The sequence below is a fragment of the Monodelphis domestica genome, chromosome 7 (assembly GCF_027887165.1).
Source record: "Monodelphis domestica isolate mMonDom1 chromosome 7, mMonDom1.pri, whole genome shotgun sequence".
In the NCBI taxonomy this organism is placed as follows: domain Eukaryota; kingdom Metazoa; phylum Chordata; class Mammalia; order Didelphimorphia; family Didelphidae; genus Monodelphis; species Monodelphis domestica.
The window spans coordinates 170,642,227-170,659,948 of NC_077233.1; the positions used below are offsets into that span (position 1 = coordinate 170,642,227).

General features: G+C 38.1%; 1 protein-coding gene across 8 annotated transcripts in view; it reads left to right on the forward strand.

Moving 5' to 3' along the window:
• LOC100028308 (phospholipid-transporting ATPase FetA-like) overlaps positions 1-17,722 on the forward strand; it is a 266,846-nt gene that overhangs the window by 112,212 nt on the left and 136,912 nt on the right. For all 8 annotated transcript variants that reach the window (XR_008913609.1, XM_056806042.1, XM_007498811.3 and 5 more), the window contains one exon: positions 5,341-5,399. Coding sequence is in view for 6 of the 8 variants with exons in the window: in XM_056806042.1 (XP_056662020.1) it covers positions 5,341-5,399 (59 nt within the window). In the remaining 2 variants the exon portion in view is untranslated. The remainder of the gene's footprint in view (positions 1-5,340; positions 5,400-17,722) is intronic.

Consider the following 17,722-nt stretch of genomic DNA (forward strand, 5'->3'; position numbering starts at 1 on the left):
CTCTCAAATTCTTTCCCTCCCTCCCTCTTTCCTAACCCTCCATCCTCCTTGAGATGGTAAGCAATCACATAGATTTTACATGTGCAATCATGTCAAGCATTTTTCCACATTAATCCTTATGTGGAAAGAAACTTAAATAGAAAAATATTAAGAGGTGAAAAAAGTTTGCATTAGTTTGAATTCAGTTCTTTTTCTCTGGAAGCAGATGACATTTTTTTTTATCATGAGTCCTTTGGGATGGTTTTGGATCATTGTATTGATAAGAATAGCTATTATTATTCATAGCTGTTCATTGTAATTATTCCTGTCACTAAATAATGTTCTTCTGGTTCAGTTTTATTATTTTATTATATTATTATCATTTATTATATTATTCCACTTCAGTTCAGATAAATCTTTCCAGATTTCCAGACTCCAGATTGTCATTTCTTACTGTACAATAGTATTCCATTGCAATTCTACTATAACTTACTTAGCCATTCCTTACTTGACGGGTATTCCCCTCACTTTCCAAATCTTTGCCCCCTTTAAAAGAGCTTCTTTAAATATTTTTGCACAAATAGGTCCTTACCCTTTTTGTTTTTTATTTCTTTGGGATACAAACCTAGTAATGGTATTGCTGGATCAAAGAGTATATACTATTGTATAACCCTTTGGATTAGGTCCAAATTGCTCTACTGAATGATTGAATCAGTTCACAGCTTCCGCAACAATGCATTGATGTCCCAGCTTTTCTTTATGGCTTCCAGGTTTTGCCCTTTTCTTTTTCTGTCATAATAATCAATCTGATAGGTATGGGATGGTACCTCAGAATTGTTTTAATTTTCATTTCTTTAAACAATAGTGATTTCGAATATTTTTTCATGATATAGAGAGCTTTAAATACTTTGTTTGGGAACTGCCTTTTCATATCTTTTGACCATTTATTAATTGATGAATTACTTGTATTCTTATTTACTTAACTCATTTATCTATATATTTGAAAAATGAGACCATTGTTAGAGAAACTTGTAAAATATTTTTGCACCGTTATGATTACTGTGTATTACTTTCCACTCTATTTACCTGTTTAGTTTCTGACCTCTCTCCCCCAATTTGCCCTCTTGTCAGTCCCATCCCCCTGTCTTTTATCCCCTTCCCCTCCTACTTTCCTATAAGGTGTAAGATAGCTTTCTATACCCATTTGATTATGTGTATTATTCCCTCATTGAGCCAATTCTGCTGAGAGCTCACATGCTCTCCTCTCCATCTCCTCCATCTTTCTCTCCACTGTGAATGCTCTTTCATGCCTCTGTTATGTTTAATAATTTACTCCATACTGTTTTCCATTTCCCCCTCTTCTCCATATGTTGCTCTTTTTCATTCCTTAATTTAATTTTTTTATATCATCCCATCATATTCAACTCACACCCTTGCCCTCTGTCTGTGCATACTCCTTGTAATTGACCTAATAATGACAAAGTTCTTTGGTGTTACAAGAATTATCTCCCCATGTATTTTAACAATTTAACCTTTTTAAATGTCTTTCAATTTCTCTTTCCCATTTACCTTTTTATGATTCTCTTGAGCCTTGTATTTAATAATCATATTTTCCATTCACCTCTGGGCTTTTCATCAGGAATGTTTGAAAGTACTCTATTTCATTGAATATCTGTTTTTCTCACTGAAGGATTATGCTCAGTTTTTCTGAGTAAGTGATTCTTGGCTGAAGTCCTAGCTCCTTTGGTTTCTGGAATATAATATTCCAAGGTCTCAGATCCTTTAATGTAGAAGCTACCAAGTCTTATGTTATTCTGACTCTGGCTTCACGATATTTGAATTGTTTCTTTTTGGCTGCTTGCAATGTTTTCTCCTTGACCTAGGAGTTTGAGAATTTGGCTATAATATTTCTGTGAGGTATTCTTTTGGGATCTCTTTCAGGAGGTTATTGGTGTATTCTTTCCATTTCCATTTTGTCCTCTGGTTCTAGGATATCAGAGCACTTTTCCTTGATGATTTTCTGAATTATGATGTCTAAGCTCTTCTTTTGATCATGACTTTTAAGTAGTACAATAATTCTTAAATTATGCTGGATTTATTTTCTAGGTCAGTTGTTTTTCCAATTAGATAGTTCACTTTTTTCTATTTATTTTTCATCCTTTTGACAGTGTTTCTTGATGTCTCATGGAATCATTAGCTTCCCTGTGCCTAATTCTAATTTTTTAAGTTTATTTAATTAATTAATTTAGAGTATTTTTCCATGGTAACATAATTCATATTCTTTCCCTCCCTCCCCTCTACCCACCCTTCCCATAGCCAACACGCAATTCCACTGGGTATTACATGTGTACTTGATCAGAACCTATTTCCATGTTGTTGGTGTTTGCACTAGGATGTTCCTTTAGAGTCTATATCCCCAATCATATTCCCCTCGACCCATGTATTCAAGCAGTTGTTTTTCTTCTGTGTTTCTACTCCCACAGATTTTCCTCTGAATGTGAATAGTGTTCTTTCTCGTAGATCCCTCCAAGTTGTTCAGGATCACTGCATTGCCACTAATGGAGAAGGCCATTACCTTCGATTGTACGACAGTGTATCAGTCTCTGTGTACAATGTTCTCCTGGTTCTGCTCCTTTCACTCTGTGTCAATTCCTGGAGGTCGTTCCAGTTCACATGGAATTCCTCCAGTTTATTATTCCTTTGAGCATGATAGTATTCCATCACCAATATATACCACAATTTGTTCAGCCATTCCCCAATTGAAAGGCATCCCATCATTTTCCAATAAGAAATAATTTTCTTGAGTGAGCTTTTGTACATCCTTTTCTGTTTGGCCAATTCTTTTCCATTTGGCCAATTCTATGTATTTTTCCAAAGGCCAGTTCTGTCTTTCAAGAAGTTTTTTCCATCATTGCATTTTTTATTATCCTTTTGCTTTTGACCAGTTCTGCTTTTTAAGAAGTTCTTCTCTTTGAATTTTTTGCCTCCTTTATCAGTTGGCCTATTAATTTTTAAGGTATTAATGTCATCAGTATTTTTTTGTGTCTCCTTTACCAAGCTGTTGACTCTTTTTCATGATTTTCCTGCATCATTCCCATTTATTTGTCCCAATTTTTCTTCAGCTTCTTTTATTTGACTTTTTAAATCCTTTTTGAGGCCCTCTGTTAATTCTTTGGGGGGCTAGTAATCAATTAATATTTTAAAATTTAAATTAAAAAATTTTTTAAAAACCCTTACCTTCTGTCTTGGAGTCAATACTCTGTATTGACTCGAAGGCATTAGAGTGGTAAGGGCCAGGTGGTGGGGGTTAAGTGACTTGCCCAGGGTCACACAGCTAGGAAGTGTCTCAGTTCAGATTTGAACCCAGGACCTCCCATCTCTGGGTCTGGCTCTCAATTTACTGAGCTACCTAGCCACCACTACACCCCCCCCCACTAATATTTTTCTTAAAGGCTTTGGATGCAGAAGTATTGACTTTGTTGTCTTCTTCTGATTTTGAGTCTACCATGTCACCAAAATAACTTTCTATGAAGAGTTTCTTCTTGTTGTTGTTTACTCATTTTCTTGTCTTTTTCTTTTCTTTTAGTTTAAAAAACTATTAAAGTTGGGCTCTGTAATTATGATAAAGGGAGCCCTGTTCCAAGCTTTAATTCTTTGTGCAGCTACCTTCCAAGTTGGCACTGGGGATCTATCTACTTTCAGTTCTTCCAAGGTGGTATGATATAAGGAGAGGTGTATTTAATACTCTTTCAGCCTGTACTCTGGTCTGTGAGTAACCCCAACCACTCTTTTACCCCTTGAAACTGTGATCAGGGTCCCCTGCTCTCCTGTGACTTCAAGTGTTCCTATATGCTGGTGCACTTCCTTACATTGTGATTGTCCTCCAGGACTGTGACCTGATTTTGTGTATGGGCAGGACCACATGAGTCTTGCATCCAGAGCCAACAAAGGACCCCTGTAATCTCCTTCTAAGCAGTTGTCCAAACCCACTTACCATCTGAGGCTAAAAGTTCCAAAAGCCTTGGCTGATGTTTTAGCTTCCCCCAAGGCCTGTTGTCTTGTTGGAGCCTGCCTTACTGTGCTATGCTCCACCTCCATGCTAGTTCACTAGATCCCTTGTTCTAGCCTTCTACATTGTTTTGGGCTGAAAAATTACTTCACCTTTTCTATTTGTGGGTGATGTTGCTTCAGAATTCATTTTGAGATGTTATATCATTGCTTTGTGGAGGGTAATTTGGTAGAAATTAGATGGGTCCCTTGTACCAACTCTGTCATCTTAGCTCCACCCCCAAGAAAAACTACTTAATAATTAGAGCTGTCCAAAAATGGGATGTTGTTGCCTCAAGAGATAGTAGGTCCTCCCAAAACCTCTTGTAGGCATTCCTTTGCATTATGGATTAGGTTAGATGACTGCTGAGGTCCTTTCTCCAAACATTAGCTCTCTTGTTCTGTGATCTTACTATCAAGTAGTTTACAGTTTAATAGAAGAGATAGCATTTATTCAGATAACAAGTGCCATGTGACCACTCCTCTGTGATCAAATGAGTGAATGAAAAGGCATTTATTAAGTGTTTACTATATGCAAAGCACTTATTAAGATCTGAGGAAAGAAACAGAAAATAAAACCTATCCTTTCTCTCAAATAGCTCACATTCCAGTAGAAGAAACAACACATATAAATGGTTTTAGCTGCTGGTCAGATGGAACTGCCCAGTCAGGTTAGGTACAGCAGCAAAGCAGATGGTAATGCATGTTATTTTCATTGATAAAATCATATCTCTTTCTGTTCTTGAACTAATTGATAGTGCTAAAACCTTTGGGGAAGAACTTTTTTTTCTTGATCTTCAGTAGCAGTGGCTGCTGAGGAGACTGGGATCGCAGCTCCTGCCAAAGTAATTGCCAGGTCTGTGTCCTAATAAGTTCATAAAAATTGGCTTGAACACAATTTTTTGGGAAATGGACACCCTCAGCAATTTTGCCATGTGAAAGTACAGTAATCCAAATGGACTGAGTTGATTTGATCCACAAAAATATCAGTATACACTGCTGATGCTGTGAGTTAGGAATTGAAAAATGTTAGGGTAGAGAGTAGAGGGAGTCCATTAAGAAACTTAAGCTTCTTTTAACTTTACTGTCTTCCTGATTCACTTTGTAGATATGTACACTTGGAAGTGTTAGCTTTCTTATTGGTAACATCTTTTTGTACTAGATGGTTTCACTAACTCTTAGAATTAAGAGGACAGGGGAGAGAAAAATCACATTTATACTTGGGGATTTTCTATCAAAGGGATGAGAAAACAAACAACATAGGACTGCTTCTATAGACAAGTATTCTGTTCATCCATTTTTTCTGCTTTACAGAGAAAGAGAGATGTTTGCAAGCCAACAACAAAGAATTCAATGAAAAATTTGAATATGAGGTAAGTGTGAACTTATGGCAACTTAAAGTGGTGATAGGAACATTAGACTTCAGAACCTTTTACTTTGGTGACTGAGTCCTGGAAGATGAGGAGGACCACTAATTCATTACTCAACAGGCATTATTATTAGTATTTGCCAGGTAACATGCTAGGCATTGAGGATACAAAGACAAAAAAAAACATTCTTACACTCAAGTTTATATGGGGGGACAATATATATACATGTAAACAGATTTAAACATTTCTGAAGTATATTAAACATAATGGAAAAGATGATGGCAACAGGGGGAACAGGAAAGGCCTCATGAAGGAGGTAGTTGAGCTGAACTTTGAGACAGGCTTGTATAGACTTTTTTGTTACATTCCAGGTAAGGGTGAGAGAGCCAGCCCTCCCTAAAGTCACAGAGAGAGATGAAATATCCTGTATGAAGAATAGCAAAATGGACTATTTGGCTAGACCATAGAGTGCATGAAAGGAAGTAATTTGTAATCAGTCTGAAAAGTAAGCCAGAGCTAGATTATAAAGGGTTTTACTTTTCCAGTAGGTGAATTTTATTTGAGTCTAGAGATAATAAAGAGCTACTAGAACTTCTTAAGCAGAGGAATAACAGGTCCATTGTATGTTTTAGGAGTATCACTTTTGTAGCAATGTAGAGGATGGAGGAGGCAAAGAGACTTATGAGGAGACTATTAAAACAGTCTAGGTGAGATGTGAGGAGGGCCTCAACTAGAGTAGTGGTGGTATAAGTGAATAAAGGAAGGATATGAAAAATATTTTGGGGCTAGACTTGACAACTGATTGGATAAGGATGGGGGTAGGTGAGTAAGAATAAAGAGTTGACGCCACACAACTAAAACTAGACTTGAACAATTGGAAAAACATTAACTGCTCATGGATAGGACGAGCCAATATAATAAAAATGACCATCCTACCCAAACTTATTTATCTATTTAGTGCCATACCCATTGAACTACCAAAATACTTCTTCACTGATTTAGAAAAAACCATAACAAAGTTCATTTGGAAGAACAAAAGATCAAGGATATCCAGGGAAATAATGAAAAAAAACACATATGATGGGGGCCTTGCAGTCCCAGACCTCAAACTATATTACAAAGCAGCAGTCATCAAAACAATTTGGTACTGGCTAAGAAACAGAAAGGAAGATCAGTGGAATAGACTGGGGGAAAACGACCTCAGCAAGACAGTATACGATAAACCCAAAGATCCCAGCTTTTGGGACAAAAATCCACTATTCGATAAAAACTGCTGGGAAAATTGGAAGACAGTGTGGGAGAGACTAGGAATAGATCAACACCTCACACCCTACACCAAGATAAATTCAAAATGGGTGAGTGACTTAAACATAAAGAAGGAAACCATAAGTAAATTGGGTAAACACAGAATAGTATACATGTCAGACCTTTGGGAGGGGAAAGGCTTTAAAACCAAGCAAGATATAGAAAGAATCACAAAATGTAAAATAAATAATTTTGACTACATCAAACTAAAAAGCTTTTGTACAAACAAAACCAATATAACTAAAATCAGAAGGGAAACAACAAATTGGGAAAAAATCTTCATAGAAACCTCTGACAAAGGTTTAATTACTCATATTTATAATGAGCTAAATCAATTGTACAAAAAATCAAGCCATTCTCCAATTGATAAATGGGCAAGGGAAATGGATAGGCAGTTCTCAGATAAAGAAATCAAAACTATTAACAAGCACATGAAGAAGTGTTCTATATCTCTTATAATCAGAGAGATGCAAATCAAAACAACTCTGAGGTATCACCTCACACCTAGCAGATTGGCTAACATAACAGCAAAGGAAAGTAATGAATGCTGGAGGGGATGTGGCAAAGTAGGGACATTAATTCATTGCTGGTGGAGTTGTGAACTGATCCAACCATTCTGGAGGGCAATTTGGAACTATGCCCAAAGGGCGACAAAAGAATATCTACCCTTTGATCCAGCCATAGCACTGCTGGGTCTGTACCCCAAAGAGATAATGGACACAAAGACTTGTACAAAAATATTCATAGCTGCGCTCTTTGTGGTGGCCCAAAACTGGAAAACGAGGGGATGCCCATCAATTGGGGAATGGCTGAACAAACTGTGGTATATGTTGGTGATGGAATACTATTGTGCTCAAAGGAATAATAAAGTGGAGAAGTTCCATGGAGACTGGAACAACCTCCAGGAAGTGATGCAGAGCGAGAGGAGCAGAACCAGGAGAACATTGTACACAGAGACTAATACACTGTGGTATAATCGAACGTAATGGACTTCTCCATTAGGGGCGGTGTAATGTCCCTGAACAACTTTCAGGGATCCAGGAGAAAAAAAACACCATTCATAAGCAAAGGATAAACTATGGGAGTGGAAACACCGAGAAAAAGCAACTGCCTGAATACAGAGGTTGAGGGGACATGACAGAGGAGAGACTCTAAATGAACACTCTAATGCAAATACTATCAACAAAGCAATGGGTTCAAATCAAGAAAACATCTAATGCCCAGTGGACTTACGCGTCGGCTATGGGGGGTGGGGGGGAGGAAAAGAAAATGATCTATGTCTTTAACGAATAATGCTTGGAAATGATCAAATAAAATATATTTAAAAAAAAAAAAAGAATAAAGAGTTGAGACTGACTTTAAAATTGTAAACCTAGGTGTCTGAACTGGTGCTGTTATCCTTGACAGAAATGAGGAAGTTAGGAAGAATCAATAAATTGTGAATGAATAAAAAGCATTTATTAAGTGCTTACTGTGTGCTAAGCAGTGAAAATATAATTAGAAAAAACAAAACAGTTACTGCTCTTTCGAAGTACACATTTTAATTGAGAGAGAGACGACATATAGATATTTACCTGCAGGATAGATGTAAAAGTTATCAGGGTGTATTAGCAGGGTACATTAGCAAGGTCCAGGGGGTTTTAGTGTGCATCAGAAGGGACAGATAGACTGGTCTTTCAGAAGAAATATATCAGAAAGGGTTGTAGTTGATTATTCTCCATCATCCAACCAGTATAAGTATACATGTCTGCCTATAATAAGTCAGTTGGAGGGAATTGGAAGCGTCAACCCATGACTCTATGTAGGGAACTGAGGAGTAGACTGAAAGGTCAGAATGGAGGGGAAGTTCTGAATTCCCTCCCCTGAGGGTAAGGATTTGGTGAAGGAAAGGGTTGTCAGTTTCCCACTGAGAAAAGAGGAGGAAATGATGACATTGCAGGAAAATTAGGGGGAAAGTCTTCCTAGATAGCTGCTGCTGCTGGAACCTTTGGTACCCATTGGAATCTGGGCCACAGGTGACCTGGGGCTGAGTGAATTTAGGGGCAAGGAGTTAATAAATTCAGTTTTAGACATTCCAAACTTGAGATGGCTGTGAGACATCCATTTGGACAGGTTCCGTAGGTAGTTCTTGATATAGGACTGGAGATCAAGAGAGACTAGGTATGGAAATATATACCCTTGGGAGTCATTTCCATAAAGATAATTGAACTCATAGTAGATAATGAGATCACTAAGAAAATATTCAGAGAGAAGAGAAGAGGGCCCAGGATATCTTATTCCAATGTAGATGAAGCTAAGGAAATAGAATTCTAAAGCTATGAGTCCTAGATCAATTGCTATTCCCCTCAAAAACCACCAAGAAAAGGGATTACAAAGAAGACTGGGGCATGGTTTCTGCACATCGCTAATTTAAAATATGCTTGGCTCACTACTATTTCACAGATCTGCCTGAGTCTGAACTGTATTTTAAAGAAAGCATTCAAGAAGTCTAGCTGACTGCCAAAGTTGCCCATCCTCTTCTTTCTCTCTACTCATGTCCCTAACCTACAAAGTACTGCTCTCACTTCTTCAAGTTACCTCTCCCCATCATTTATAACAGGGACCCCTATTGTCCTCAGAAACACTTAGCTTCATCCATGTCCATGCCCCACCCACCTTACTGGTCAAATAAGAGGGTGGAAGGAGAGATCTTCCAGGAAATTTTGCTCTCTTTCAAACTTTAGCAAGGCAGTCTTGGCCTTTACCGAAAGAGATCAATTTACAGGATCACACAATGGATGTTAGAGATGGAAGGAACAAGTCCAGTCCTCTCAAATGATGAATGGGGAAACATACACATAGAATAAAGAATTTCTCAAGTTACATGGCATGCAAGTGACATATCTAGGCTCAAATTCAAGTCTTCTACCTTTAAGTCCAGTGCTCCTTCCATAATATATGTCCACCATTCAAATGGATTAAAAGATATGCCTTGGTGGAAGAACAAAAGATCAAGGATATCCAGGGAAATAATGGGGAAAAAAGCATATGATGGGGGCCTTGCAGTCCCTGACCTTAAACTATATTACAAAGCAGCAGTCATCAAAACAATTTGGTACTGGCTAAGAAACAGAAAGGAAGATCAGTGGAATAGACTGGGGGAAAGCGACCTCAGCAAGACAGTATACGATAAACCCAAAGATCCCAGCTTTTGGGACAAAAATCCACTATTCGATAAAAACTGCTGGGAAAATTGGAAGACAGTGTGGGAGAGACTAGGAATAGATCAGCACCTCACACCCTACACCAAGATAAATTCAAAATGGGTGAGTGACTTAAACATAAAGAAGGAAACCATAAGTAAATTGGGTAAACACAGAATAGTATACATGTCAGACCTTTGGGAGGGGAAAGGCTTTAAAACCAAGCAAGACATAGAAAGAATCACAAAATGTAAAATAAATAATTTTGACTACATCAAACTAAAAAGCTTTTGTACAAACAAAACCAATGTAACTAAAATCAGAAGGGAAACAACAAATTGGGAAAAAATCTTCATAGACACCTCTGACAAAGGTTTAATTACTCATATTTATAAAGAGCTAAATCAATTGTACAAAAAATCAAGCCATTCTCCAATTGATAAATGGGCAAGGGAAATGGATAGGCAGTTCTCAGATAAAGAAATCAAAACTATTAACAAGCACATGAAGAAGTGTTCTAAATCTCTTATAATCAGAGAGATGCAAATAAAAACAACTCTGAGGTATCACCTCACACCCACCAGATTGGCTAACATGATAGCAAAGGAAAGTAATGAATGCTGGAGGGGATGTGGCAAAGTCGGAACATTAATTCATTGCTGGTGGAGCTGTGAACTGATCCAACCATTCTGGAGGGCAATTTGGAACTATGCCCAAAGGGCAACAAAAGAATATCTACCCTTTGATCCAGCCATAGCACTGCTGGGTCTGTACCCCAAAGAGATAATGGACAAAAAGACTTGTAAAAAAATATTCATAGCTGCGCTCTTTGTGGTGGCCCAAAACTGGAAAATGAGGGGATGCCCATCAATTGGGGAATGGCTGAGCAAATTGTGGTATATGTTGGTGATGGAATACTATTGTGCTAAAAGGAATAATAAAGTGGAGGAATTCCATGGAGACTGGAACAACCTCCAGGAAGTGATGCAGAGCGAGAGGAGCAGAACCAGGAGAACATTGTACACAGAGACTAATACACTGTGGTATAATCGAACGTAATGGACGTCTCCATTAATGGCGGTGTAATGTCCCTGAACAATTTGCAGGGATCCAGGAGAAAAAAACACTATTCATAAGCAAAGGATAAACTATGGGAGTGGAAACACCGAGGAAAAGCAACTGCCTGAATACAGCGGTTGAGGGGACATGACAGAGGAGAGACTCTAAATGAACACTCTAATGCAAATATTATCAACAAAGCAATGGGTTCAAATCAAGAAAACATCTAATGCCCAGTGGATTTACGCGTCGGCTATGGGGGGGTGGGGGGGAGGAAAAGAAAATGATCTATGTCTTTAACGAATAATGCTCGGAAATGATCAAATAAAATATATTATTAAAAAAAAGGAAAAAAAAGATATGCCTTGGGCTATAGAGGGGGAAGTAAAAGAAAAAGGGGGGAAATAAGCATTATATATATGTACATATACATATATATAATAAGCATTTATATATATGTGTGTGTGTGTGTTTGTTATTGGATATGGGTGTGTGGGTGTGTATGTGTGTGTGTAGTGCCTACTATGTGCCAGACACTCATTTGATCCTCATAACAATCTTGCAAAGTAGGTTCTCTTACTATTCCCATTTTACAGTTGAGAGACCAAGGCAAACAGAAATGGCTTGCCCTAGGCTCACAAAGCTAATTAATGTCTGATGTTGGATTTAAACTTAGGTCTTTCTGACTTCAGGACCATTGCTCTGTCCATTGTATCACCAGCTTCCTCAGTGGACTAGAGATAGGAGGGAGAGCATTTGAGATGAGAACAACTTGAGAAAAAATTACAAAGCCAAGAATGAGCACTGTATGTGCCAGAAAGAAGGAGGAAACCACCCTTACTAAACTGCTGTGAATGGAAGGTTGGCATTAAGAAGTATAAGGCTGTATAAATAGGTTGGAGCCAGATTTGGAGTGACCTGAAATGCTAGGCAAAGGCATTCTCAGCTGTCATCCTAGCTATAATACCTTATTTCTGACTTTGCTTTCTGTTGTCATTGAAAACCAAAGGGTGTACCTGAATTGTATAGTCTATCCTGGTCATTTATTCTTGAGAATTTTTCTTTCACTAAGACTAAACCCTTCATTTAACTTACCCTTCTGAGTTCAAAGCTATTTGCAAATTTCCATATATAATAGAAGCCATTTCAGATCATTACACATAATTAGAATTCTTTGAATTCACTACAATGGTCTAGTTGGGAGTTCTGGAAGGGAAAGTCCCTGCCCTCACAGAATTTGCCAATCTGGGACTCTCAGGCTGCAAACTGTAGAGTTGGCTCCCAAGACTGAAGCCAGAAGGAAAAGAGAAATCTCTCTCTCACACACACACACACACACACACACACACACACATGCACGCGCATACGCGCGCACAAATAAATACAGATGGGAGACCAGGAGGGAAGAGTGTTACTGTGAACTGCTGGTGCCATTGGATGCAAGCACTTGACATTTTGACTAAGTGTTGTACTTTGTGTGCTAAAGTGTATGTATGCTATATACATTTGCTCAGGCCTAGAAATTCTTTTTTGAGGGATTGGAACTCATTGCTTATTCCAAGTAGTCTTAAAGAACTGCCTTATATGTATAATGAGAGGGTTGGTTGCATAGCAGTCAGTAGGTCACAGCACTTGGAGTCAGGAAGACCTGGTTACCCATCCTACTTCAAGACACTAACTTTGTATCTCTGGACAGGTAAACTTACCTTCTCTGTGCCTCAGTTTTCTTATCTATAAGATGAGGGGGCTTAACTCAATACTCTCTAAGGTTTCTTCACTTATTCTATCATAAAATGTCAGAGACTAAGTTCTCTTCTAAATTTTAACATTCTCATTTAATATTTTCAATTCTGCTTAGGGGCCATTGCTGCTCCACTGAGGATAGGGAGACTCCTCTAAAATGCTCTTGCCTTTGACAGCTGAGGTGGATGGAGCCTAGGTGTAGGGGGAACCAGTATCCATGAGGACCATATGGGCCTTTTAATAGGTTGTGGGAAACAAATATGGGGTAGGAGGAAGCATGTGGAGAATGGTTGTCTTAGTAGCTTGCTACACTTCTCACCCCATTTCTAATTATACTAAATATATCAGTTAGACCTCCTGGAAATTGTCTGGACTTGTCCCAGTTAGAGAACCAATACTATGTATTGGTTCCAAGACAGAAGAATGTTAAGGACTAGGCAATGGAGAGCATCTTTAAATTAAAACAGAAAGGCAGATTAATATGTTTCATGCTTCTAATAATTTTGTTAGGGAGTAGGTATTTGTTCAGCAAAGGCCAAATCCTGCTGTGTGTTTGCCTTGGATCTGATCAAAGAATTTCTAGTCACTTCACTCCCCAACTACCAACTCTAGCCAAAGTCATTTTTAAACCTCAGAAACTTAAAGCCGTATAAGCACCTGAATTCTGTGGGTTCTACACTGTAGGACATCTAGAGGGGCAGGTTAAATTGGAATTTCTCATCTGTATTTCTCCATGGCATCATGCTTAACATTAAAACCAAGAAAGCAGTGTTTATCTTGGGAGGATAGGGGTTGGGTGTTAGGAAGAAAAGGTTGCCATTCTTTCAAAAAATGTGTCCCAACTAGAGGTAGAATCTGAAAAAAGTTTGGGTGACTGGATAGAAGTTTGGGGAAAATAAGGCAAGAGAAGTATTGGACCTATTTAAAGAGAAGATAGCTGTTGTCCCAATGCCCCTGCTATTATGTAATCCCAATATTTGTTCCTGGACAAACTGTGGATTCTCTTCTGTAGCCATAGACGTTTTTGTCAAATTGTAGGCTTTTTGAAGATGAAAAGACTATAGTTATAGAGATTAATATGATCATTCTACATATAAATACTTGAGATGCAAGGTTTAATTCCATCACTAAAGGTAATCGAATATGTAGAGGGTTTTCCCTTCTGCCTAGTATGATAGTTATAAAATTGTACTAAATGTAGCACCTACTTGATTTCCCTTACCTTGATCCAGGTTCTTCTAGGCTCGATCTAGCAAGAATTACTTGCACATATTTCATAAATATATCAAATATATTTATATCTTACCTCTACCCAGAAATTCTGGAGAGATCATGAAATAATACTATATCATTTCTTCATTCAGATTCTTATCTCCATCCCAAATTAACATGACCTCAAAGGAAAACACACACTTTGTTCGCCTACATTTCGCAAAAAATAAAAGGATAATAAACAATTTGAGACTTTCCAAACAGCTACTTCCTGATGTCATATGCAAGCAGCCACTGCATTAATGGTTGGATTCACATTTATTCTTCCCAAAGGAATTTGCCTGATTCAAATTCCTCCCAGAGGAACCAACATTCCTTCCAAAGGAGCTACCATTTTCATACTCCACTGGCAAAAGAAGTATTGTTTGCCAAGTCATAAGAAGAACTCTCTGGTTTTATTATAAACACATTCTAAACAGTTGATTATTCCTGAACAAATGCAAGCTGGGTTCTGGAAACTACTATTATGGGCATATTGGCCCTATTTTTCCTCTGACTGCATTCATTTGAGTCTTACTTGTTTCCCATTTAAATCCCAGTTAAAGATCTGACACCCTAGAAGCCAGAGAAGGAAGCAGAGAGTTTGCTGTCATACAGAGTGATTCCCCAATCCATAGGCTAGAATTCGGCAATCATACTTATCTAACTAGCTCTTGGTATTCCCATGTGATTCTCTGGATCCATATTTCTAAAAGCAGCAGTAGTCCAATCTGTATTTTAAAGTGCCCTGTTAAGGATGACATTTTATAACATCCCACAGTTCTTCCTCTAAGCTTTTTTTGGTTCTGCTTTCACAGTAGATAGGTCCAAGTCAAACCAGAGATATATGAAGGAAATTTCTCTTATTGAGATGGGTGATAGTCATAAGTATTATCTTAGCAGTAAGTGCTAATTAGATCTAAGAAAGGTTATAGTCACTCCTCTGTTAGATTTGGGGCCTTAGTTTGATCATACTTCTGGCCATTCAGAACTCTTGAAACCCTGTTAGAAAAAATTATTTTAGTTTTGCAGTCATCACTGTTCCACCAACACCCTTAATTTTTTTCCCTCTTCTCTTTTGTTGAATAATTTTGTCTTCATGATGACTGACTGCTTGGAGAGTTTTCTTTTTCCTAGGACTTTGTAGTAACCCAAATTTACAACATCAATGATAGGACTAGCCTGTCCTTATTTTTGGCAGTATTAAGCCTGACATACTCACTGGGCGGTGTCCATAGCTTATTCTACTTCTTGCTCTTTCCACCAGAGCTTTTATTGCATTTTTTAAACTCTTGCTTCATTTCTTCTAGATTTTCTAAAGATAGTAGTCCTTGTAGAAATTAATTTTTTTCTTTGAGTCTGCTTACAATTTTTACAGAGTTATTCTCTACTTTGAATAATCCTTAGATTTTTAGTAATTTTTAAAAGAAAGCTGTCCTCCAGGTAGCAGTGGAGGACATTGAGCTCCAACATACTGCTATCAAGGACATTCTCTGCTATGCTCTTGACATGTTACTCTTTGAGGTGGCTTCAAGTGGGGGATTTATGCACATCCTGGTAAGTAAGAACAATGGCAGGGCTGAGCCTCAGAGTATGGATTGAGGTGATCATGGAGGGTAGACTTCTACATGAAGCACTTGTCGCAAATACCGTAGGAGTATAATTTGACACCTCAGTGGACATTCATGTCATGGTTGCTGCTATGGGCCCTCTCTGGTGTCTCATGAGGATATTTCAGGAACCTCAGAGGCTCTGAGCCTGGTGTACTCCACATGAGTGCTTCCACAGACTGTTCCTGCTGCCTTTGACAATGCCCAAGCACTTTCAAGGACTAATTAGTTTTATGACCATCCTGGGTCTTTCTCAGGGGAACCCTCCACTCCTGCTTCCTTGAAGGCTTCACACTTTCCTGACAGGTTATGGCCAGGGGGGAATGCTACTCCATGCTGGCCCTAAGGTTGCCCATCCCCTTTCTTATTGCTCTTATACAAGTTTCTGGCTTCTGGTTGATCTCTTATATAGTTCTGGAGAGGGAGAAACACTTGCTATAGATTTTATTGGATTTCTCAATCATTAGTGGTTGAGTACAATATTTTTTAATTATTTATTTGTTACATTCAAGTTCCCAGGTATCTCTCTTCCTCCTTTTCCTCCCCACACTGGAGAATGCATCATTTGTCACACAAAAAAAAAGTGTGTGTATATAAAATTATTTCTTGCTTGTATCTATCAGTTCTTTCTCTGGAAGTGGACATACACAAGTTATTCTTCAAACATTATTCCTGTTGCTGTATATCATGTTCTCATTTTGCTCTTTATAATCTTCAGGGTTTTGCTGGAAACCATCAGGTCAAATATAAAATGCTTTATAGCACTGAAACCTCTTCACAGCCTGGCCTCTTCCTATTTTTATCTGTCTTCTTACAATTACTCTCCCTATGTACTCTGTGATGCAGCCACATTGACCTCTTTGCTGCTCAGTGCATAGGGCACTCCGTGTTCTGGCTCCATGCTTCTTCACTGACTGACCCTTAGGCCAACATGCTCTCTTTACTCACTTCCTAGCCTCCTTGTTTCCATTAAGTCTTCCCAGCATAAATCCCACCTTCTGCAAAAGGTCTTTACCTCCTCTTCCATCTGTTTCTGCCTTCTCTCTAAGACATTCCACTTACTATATCTATCTATATGTCTTTTATATACATAGTTATTTGCATGTTGTCTCTCCCATTAGAATGGGAGCTCCTTAACAGCAGGAATCATCTTTTTGCCTTTCTTTATATTCCCATCACTTAGTAAAGTTCCTAGAATATAGTAGCTGCTTTTAAAAAAGGCTTCTTGACTGAGTGCAAAATTTTATATTTGATTTTATTAAATTTCATCTTCCAATTCAATCCAACTTAGTAAAAATGTATTATTTTAAAACCCTTACTTTCTGTCTTGGAATTAATACTAAATATCAATTTCATGATGGGAAATTGGTTAGGGTTAGGCAGTTCCGGTTAAGTGACTTGCTTAGGATCACAGAGCTAGGAAGAGTCTGAAGTCATATTTGAACCTAGAGCCTTCTATTTTGTAAAGATTAAAATTTAGGGGAGATGGGGAGACTGAAGCATCTGAGGCAGGTAGAAATTAGTTTCTCTCTGCAAGGAGTATTATATTTTTTAGAGGTTTATTAAAGTTAAGGATTAAAATAAAATACAGGATAAGAAAAAACACGTGTCTAGGCCAGAGGCCTAGACCTCACCTACATTATGGAAAGAGCCGTGTCTGCTCCAAAACGGAAGTCCAAAAAGAGCCAAGCCCCCTTCAAAAGCCTTTGAATCAACTTAAATACCTTCTCGATCTCGGCCCAGGTGAGATTACAAGGCATTCTGGGGAAGTGGAGCAAAGGCTCATGGGGATTGTAGTCCTGTATCCGAGTCTATTTTTTACAATTTCCAATCCTGACTGTCTACTAAGCCACCTATCTGCTCCCCAGTAAGAATTTATTAAGTAGGTACTATGTATAAGGCATTATGCTAGGCACTGAGGTTACAAAAATAAAATGAAAAAAAAATTCCAGCTCTTCAGGAGTTTATATTCTACTAGGAAAGATACATGTGTATAAATACAGATATGATCATTTGAGAAGGAGGAAGACGAAGGATCAAGATCAAAATGAGGATAAATAAATGTTTCCTGTAGGAAAAAGTGGTATGAGATGAACTTCAAAGAAAGGGAATTAGATGGAGATGAGGAGTTGTGAGGCCCTATTCAAAAGTTTGAAAGTGGGAGAAGGTCTGAAAT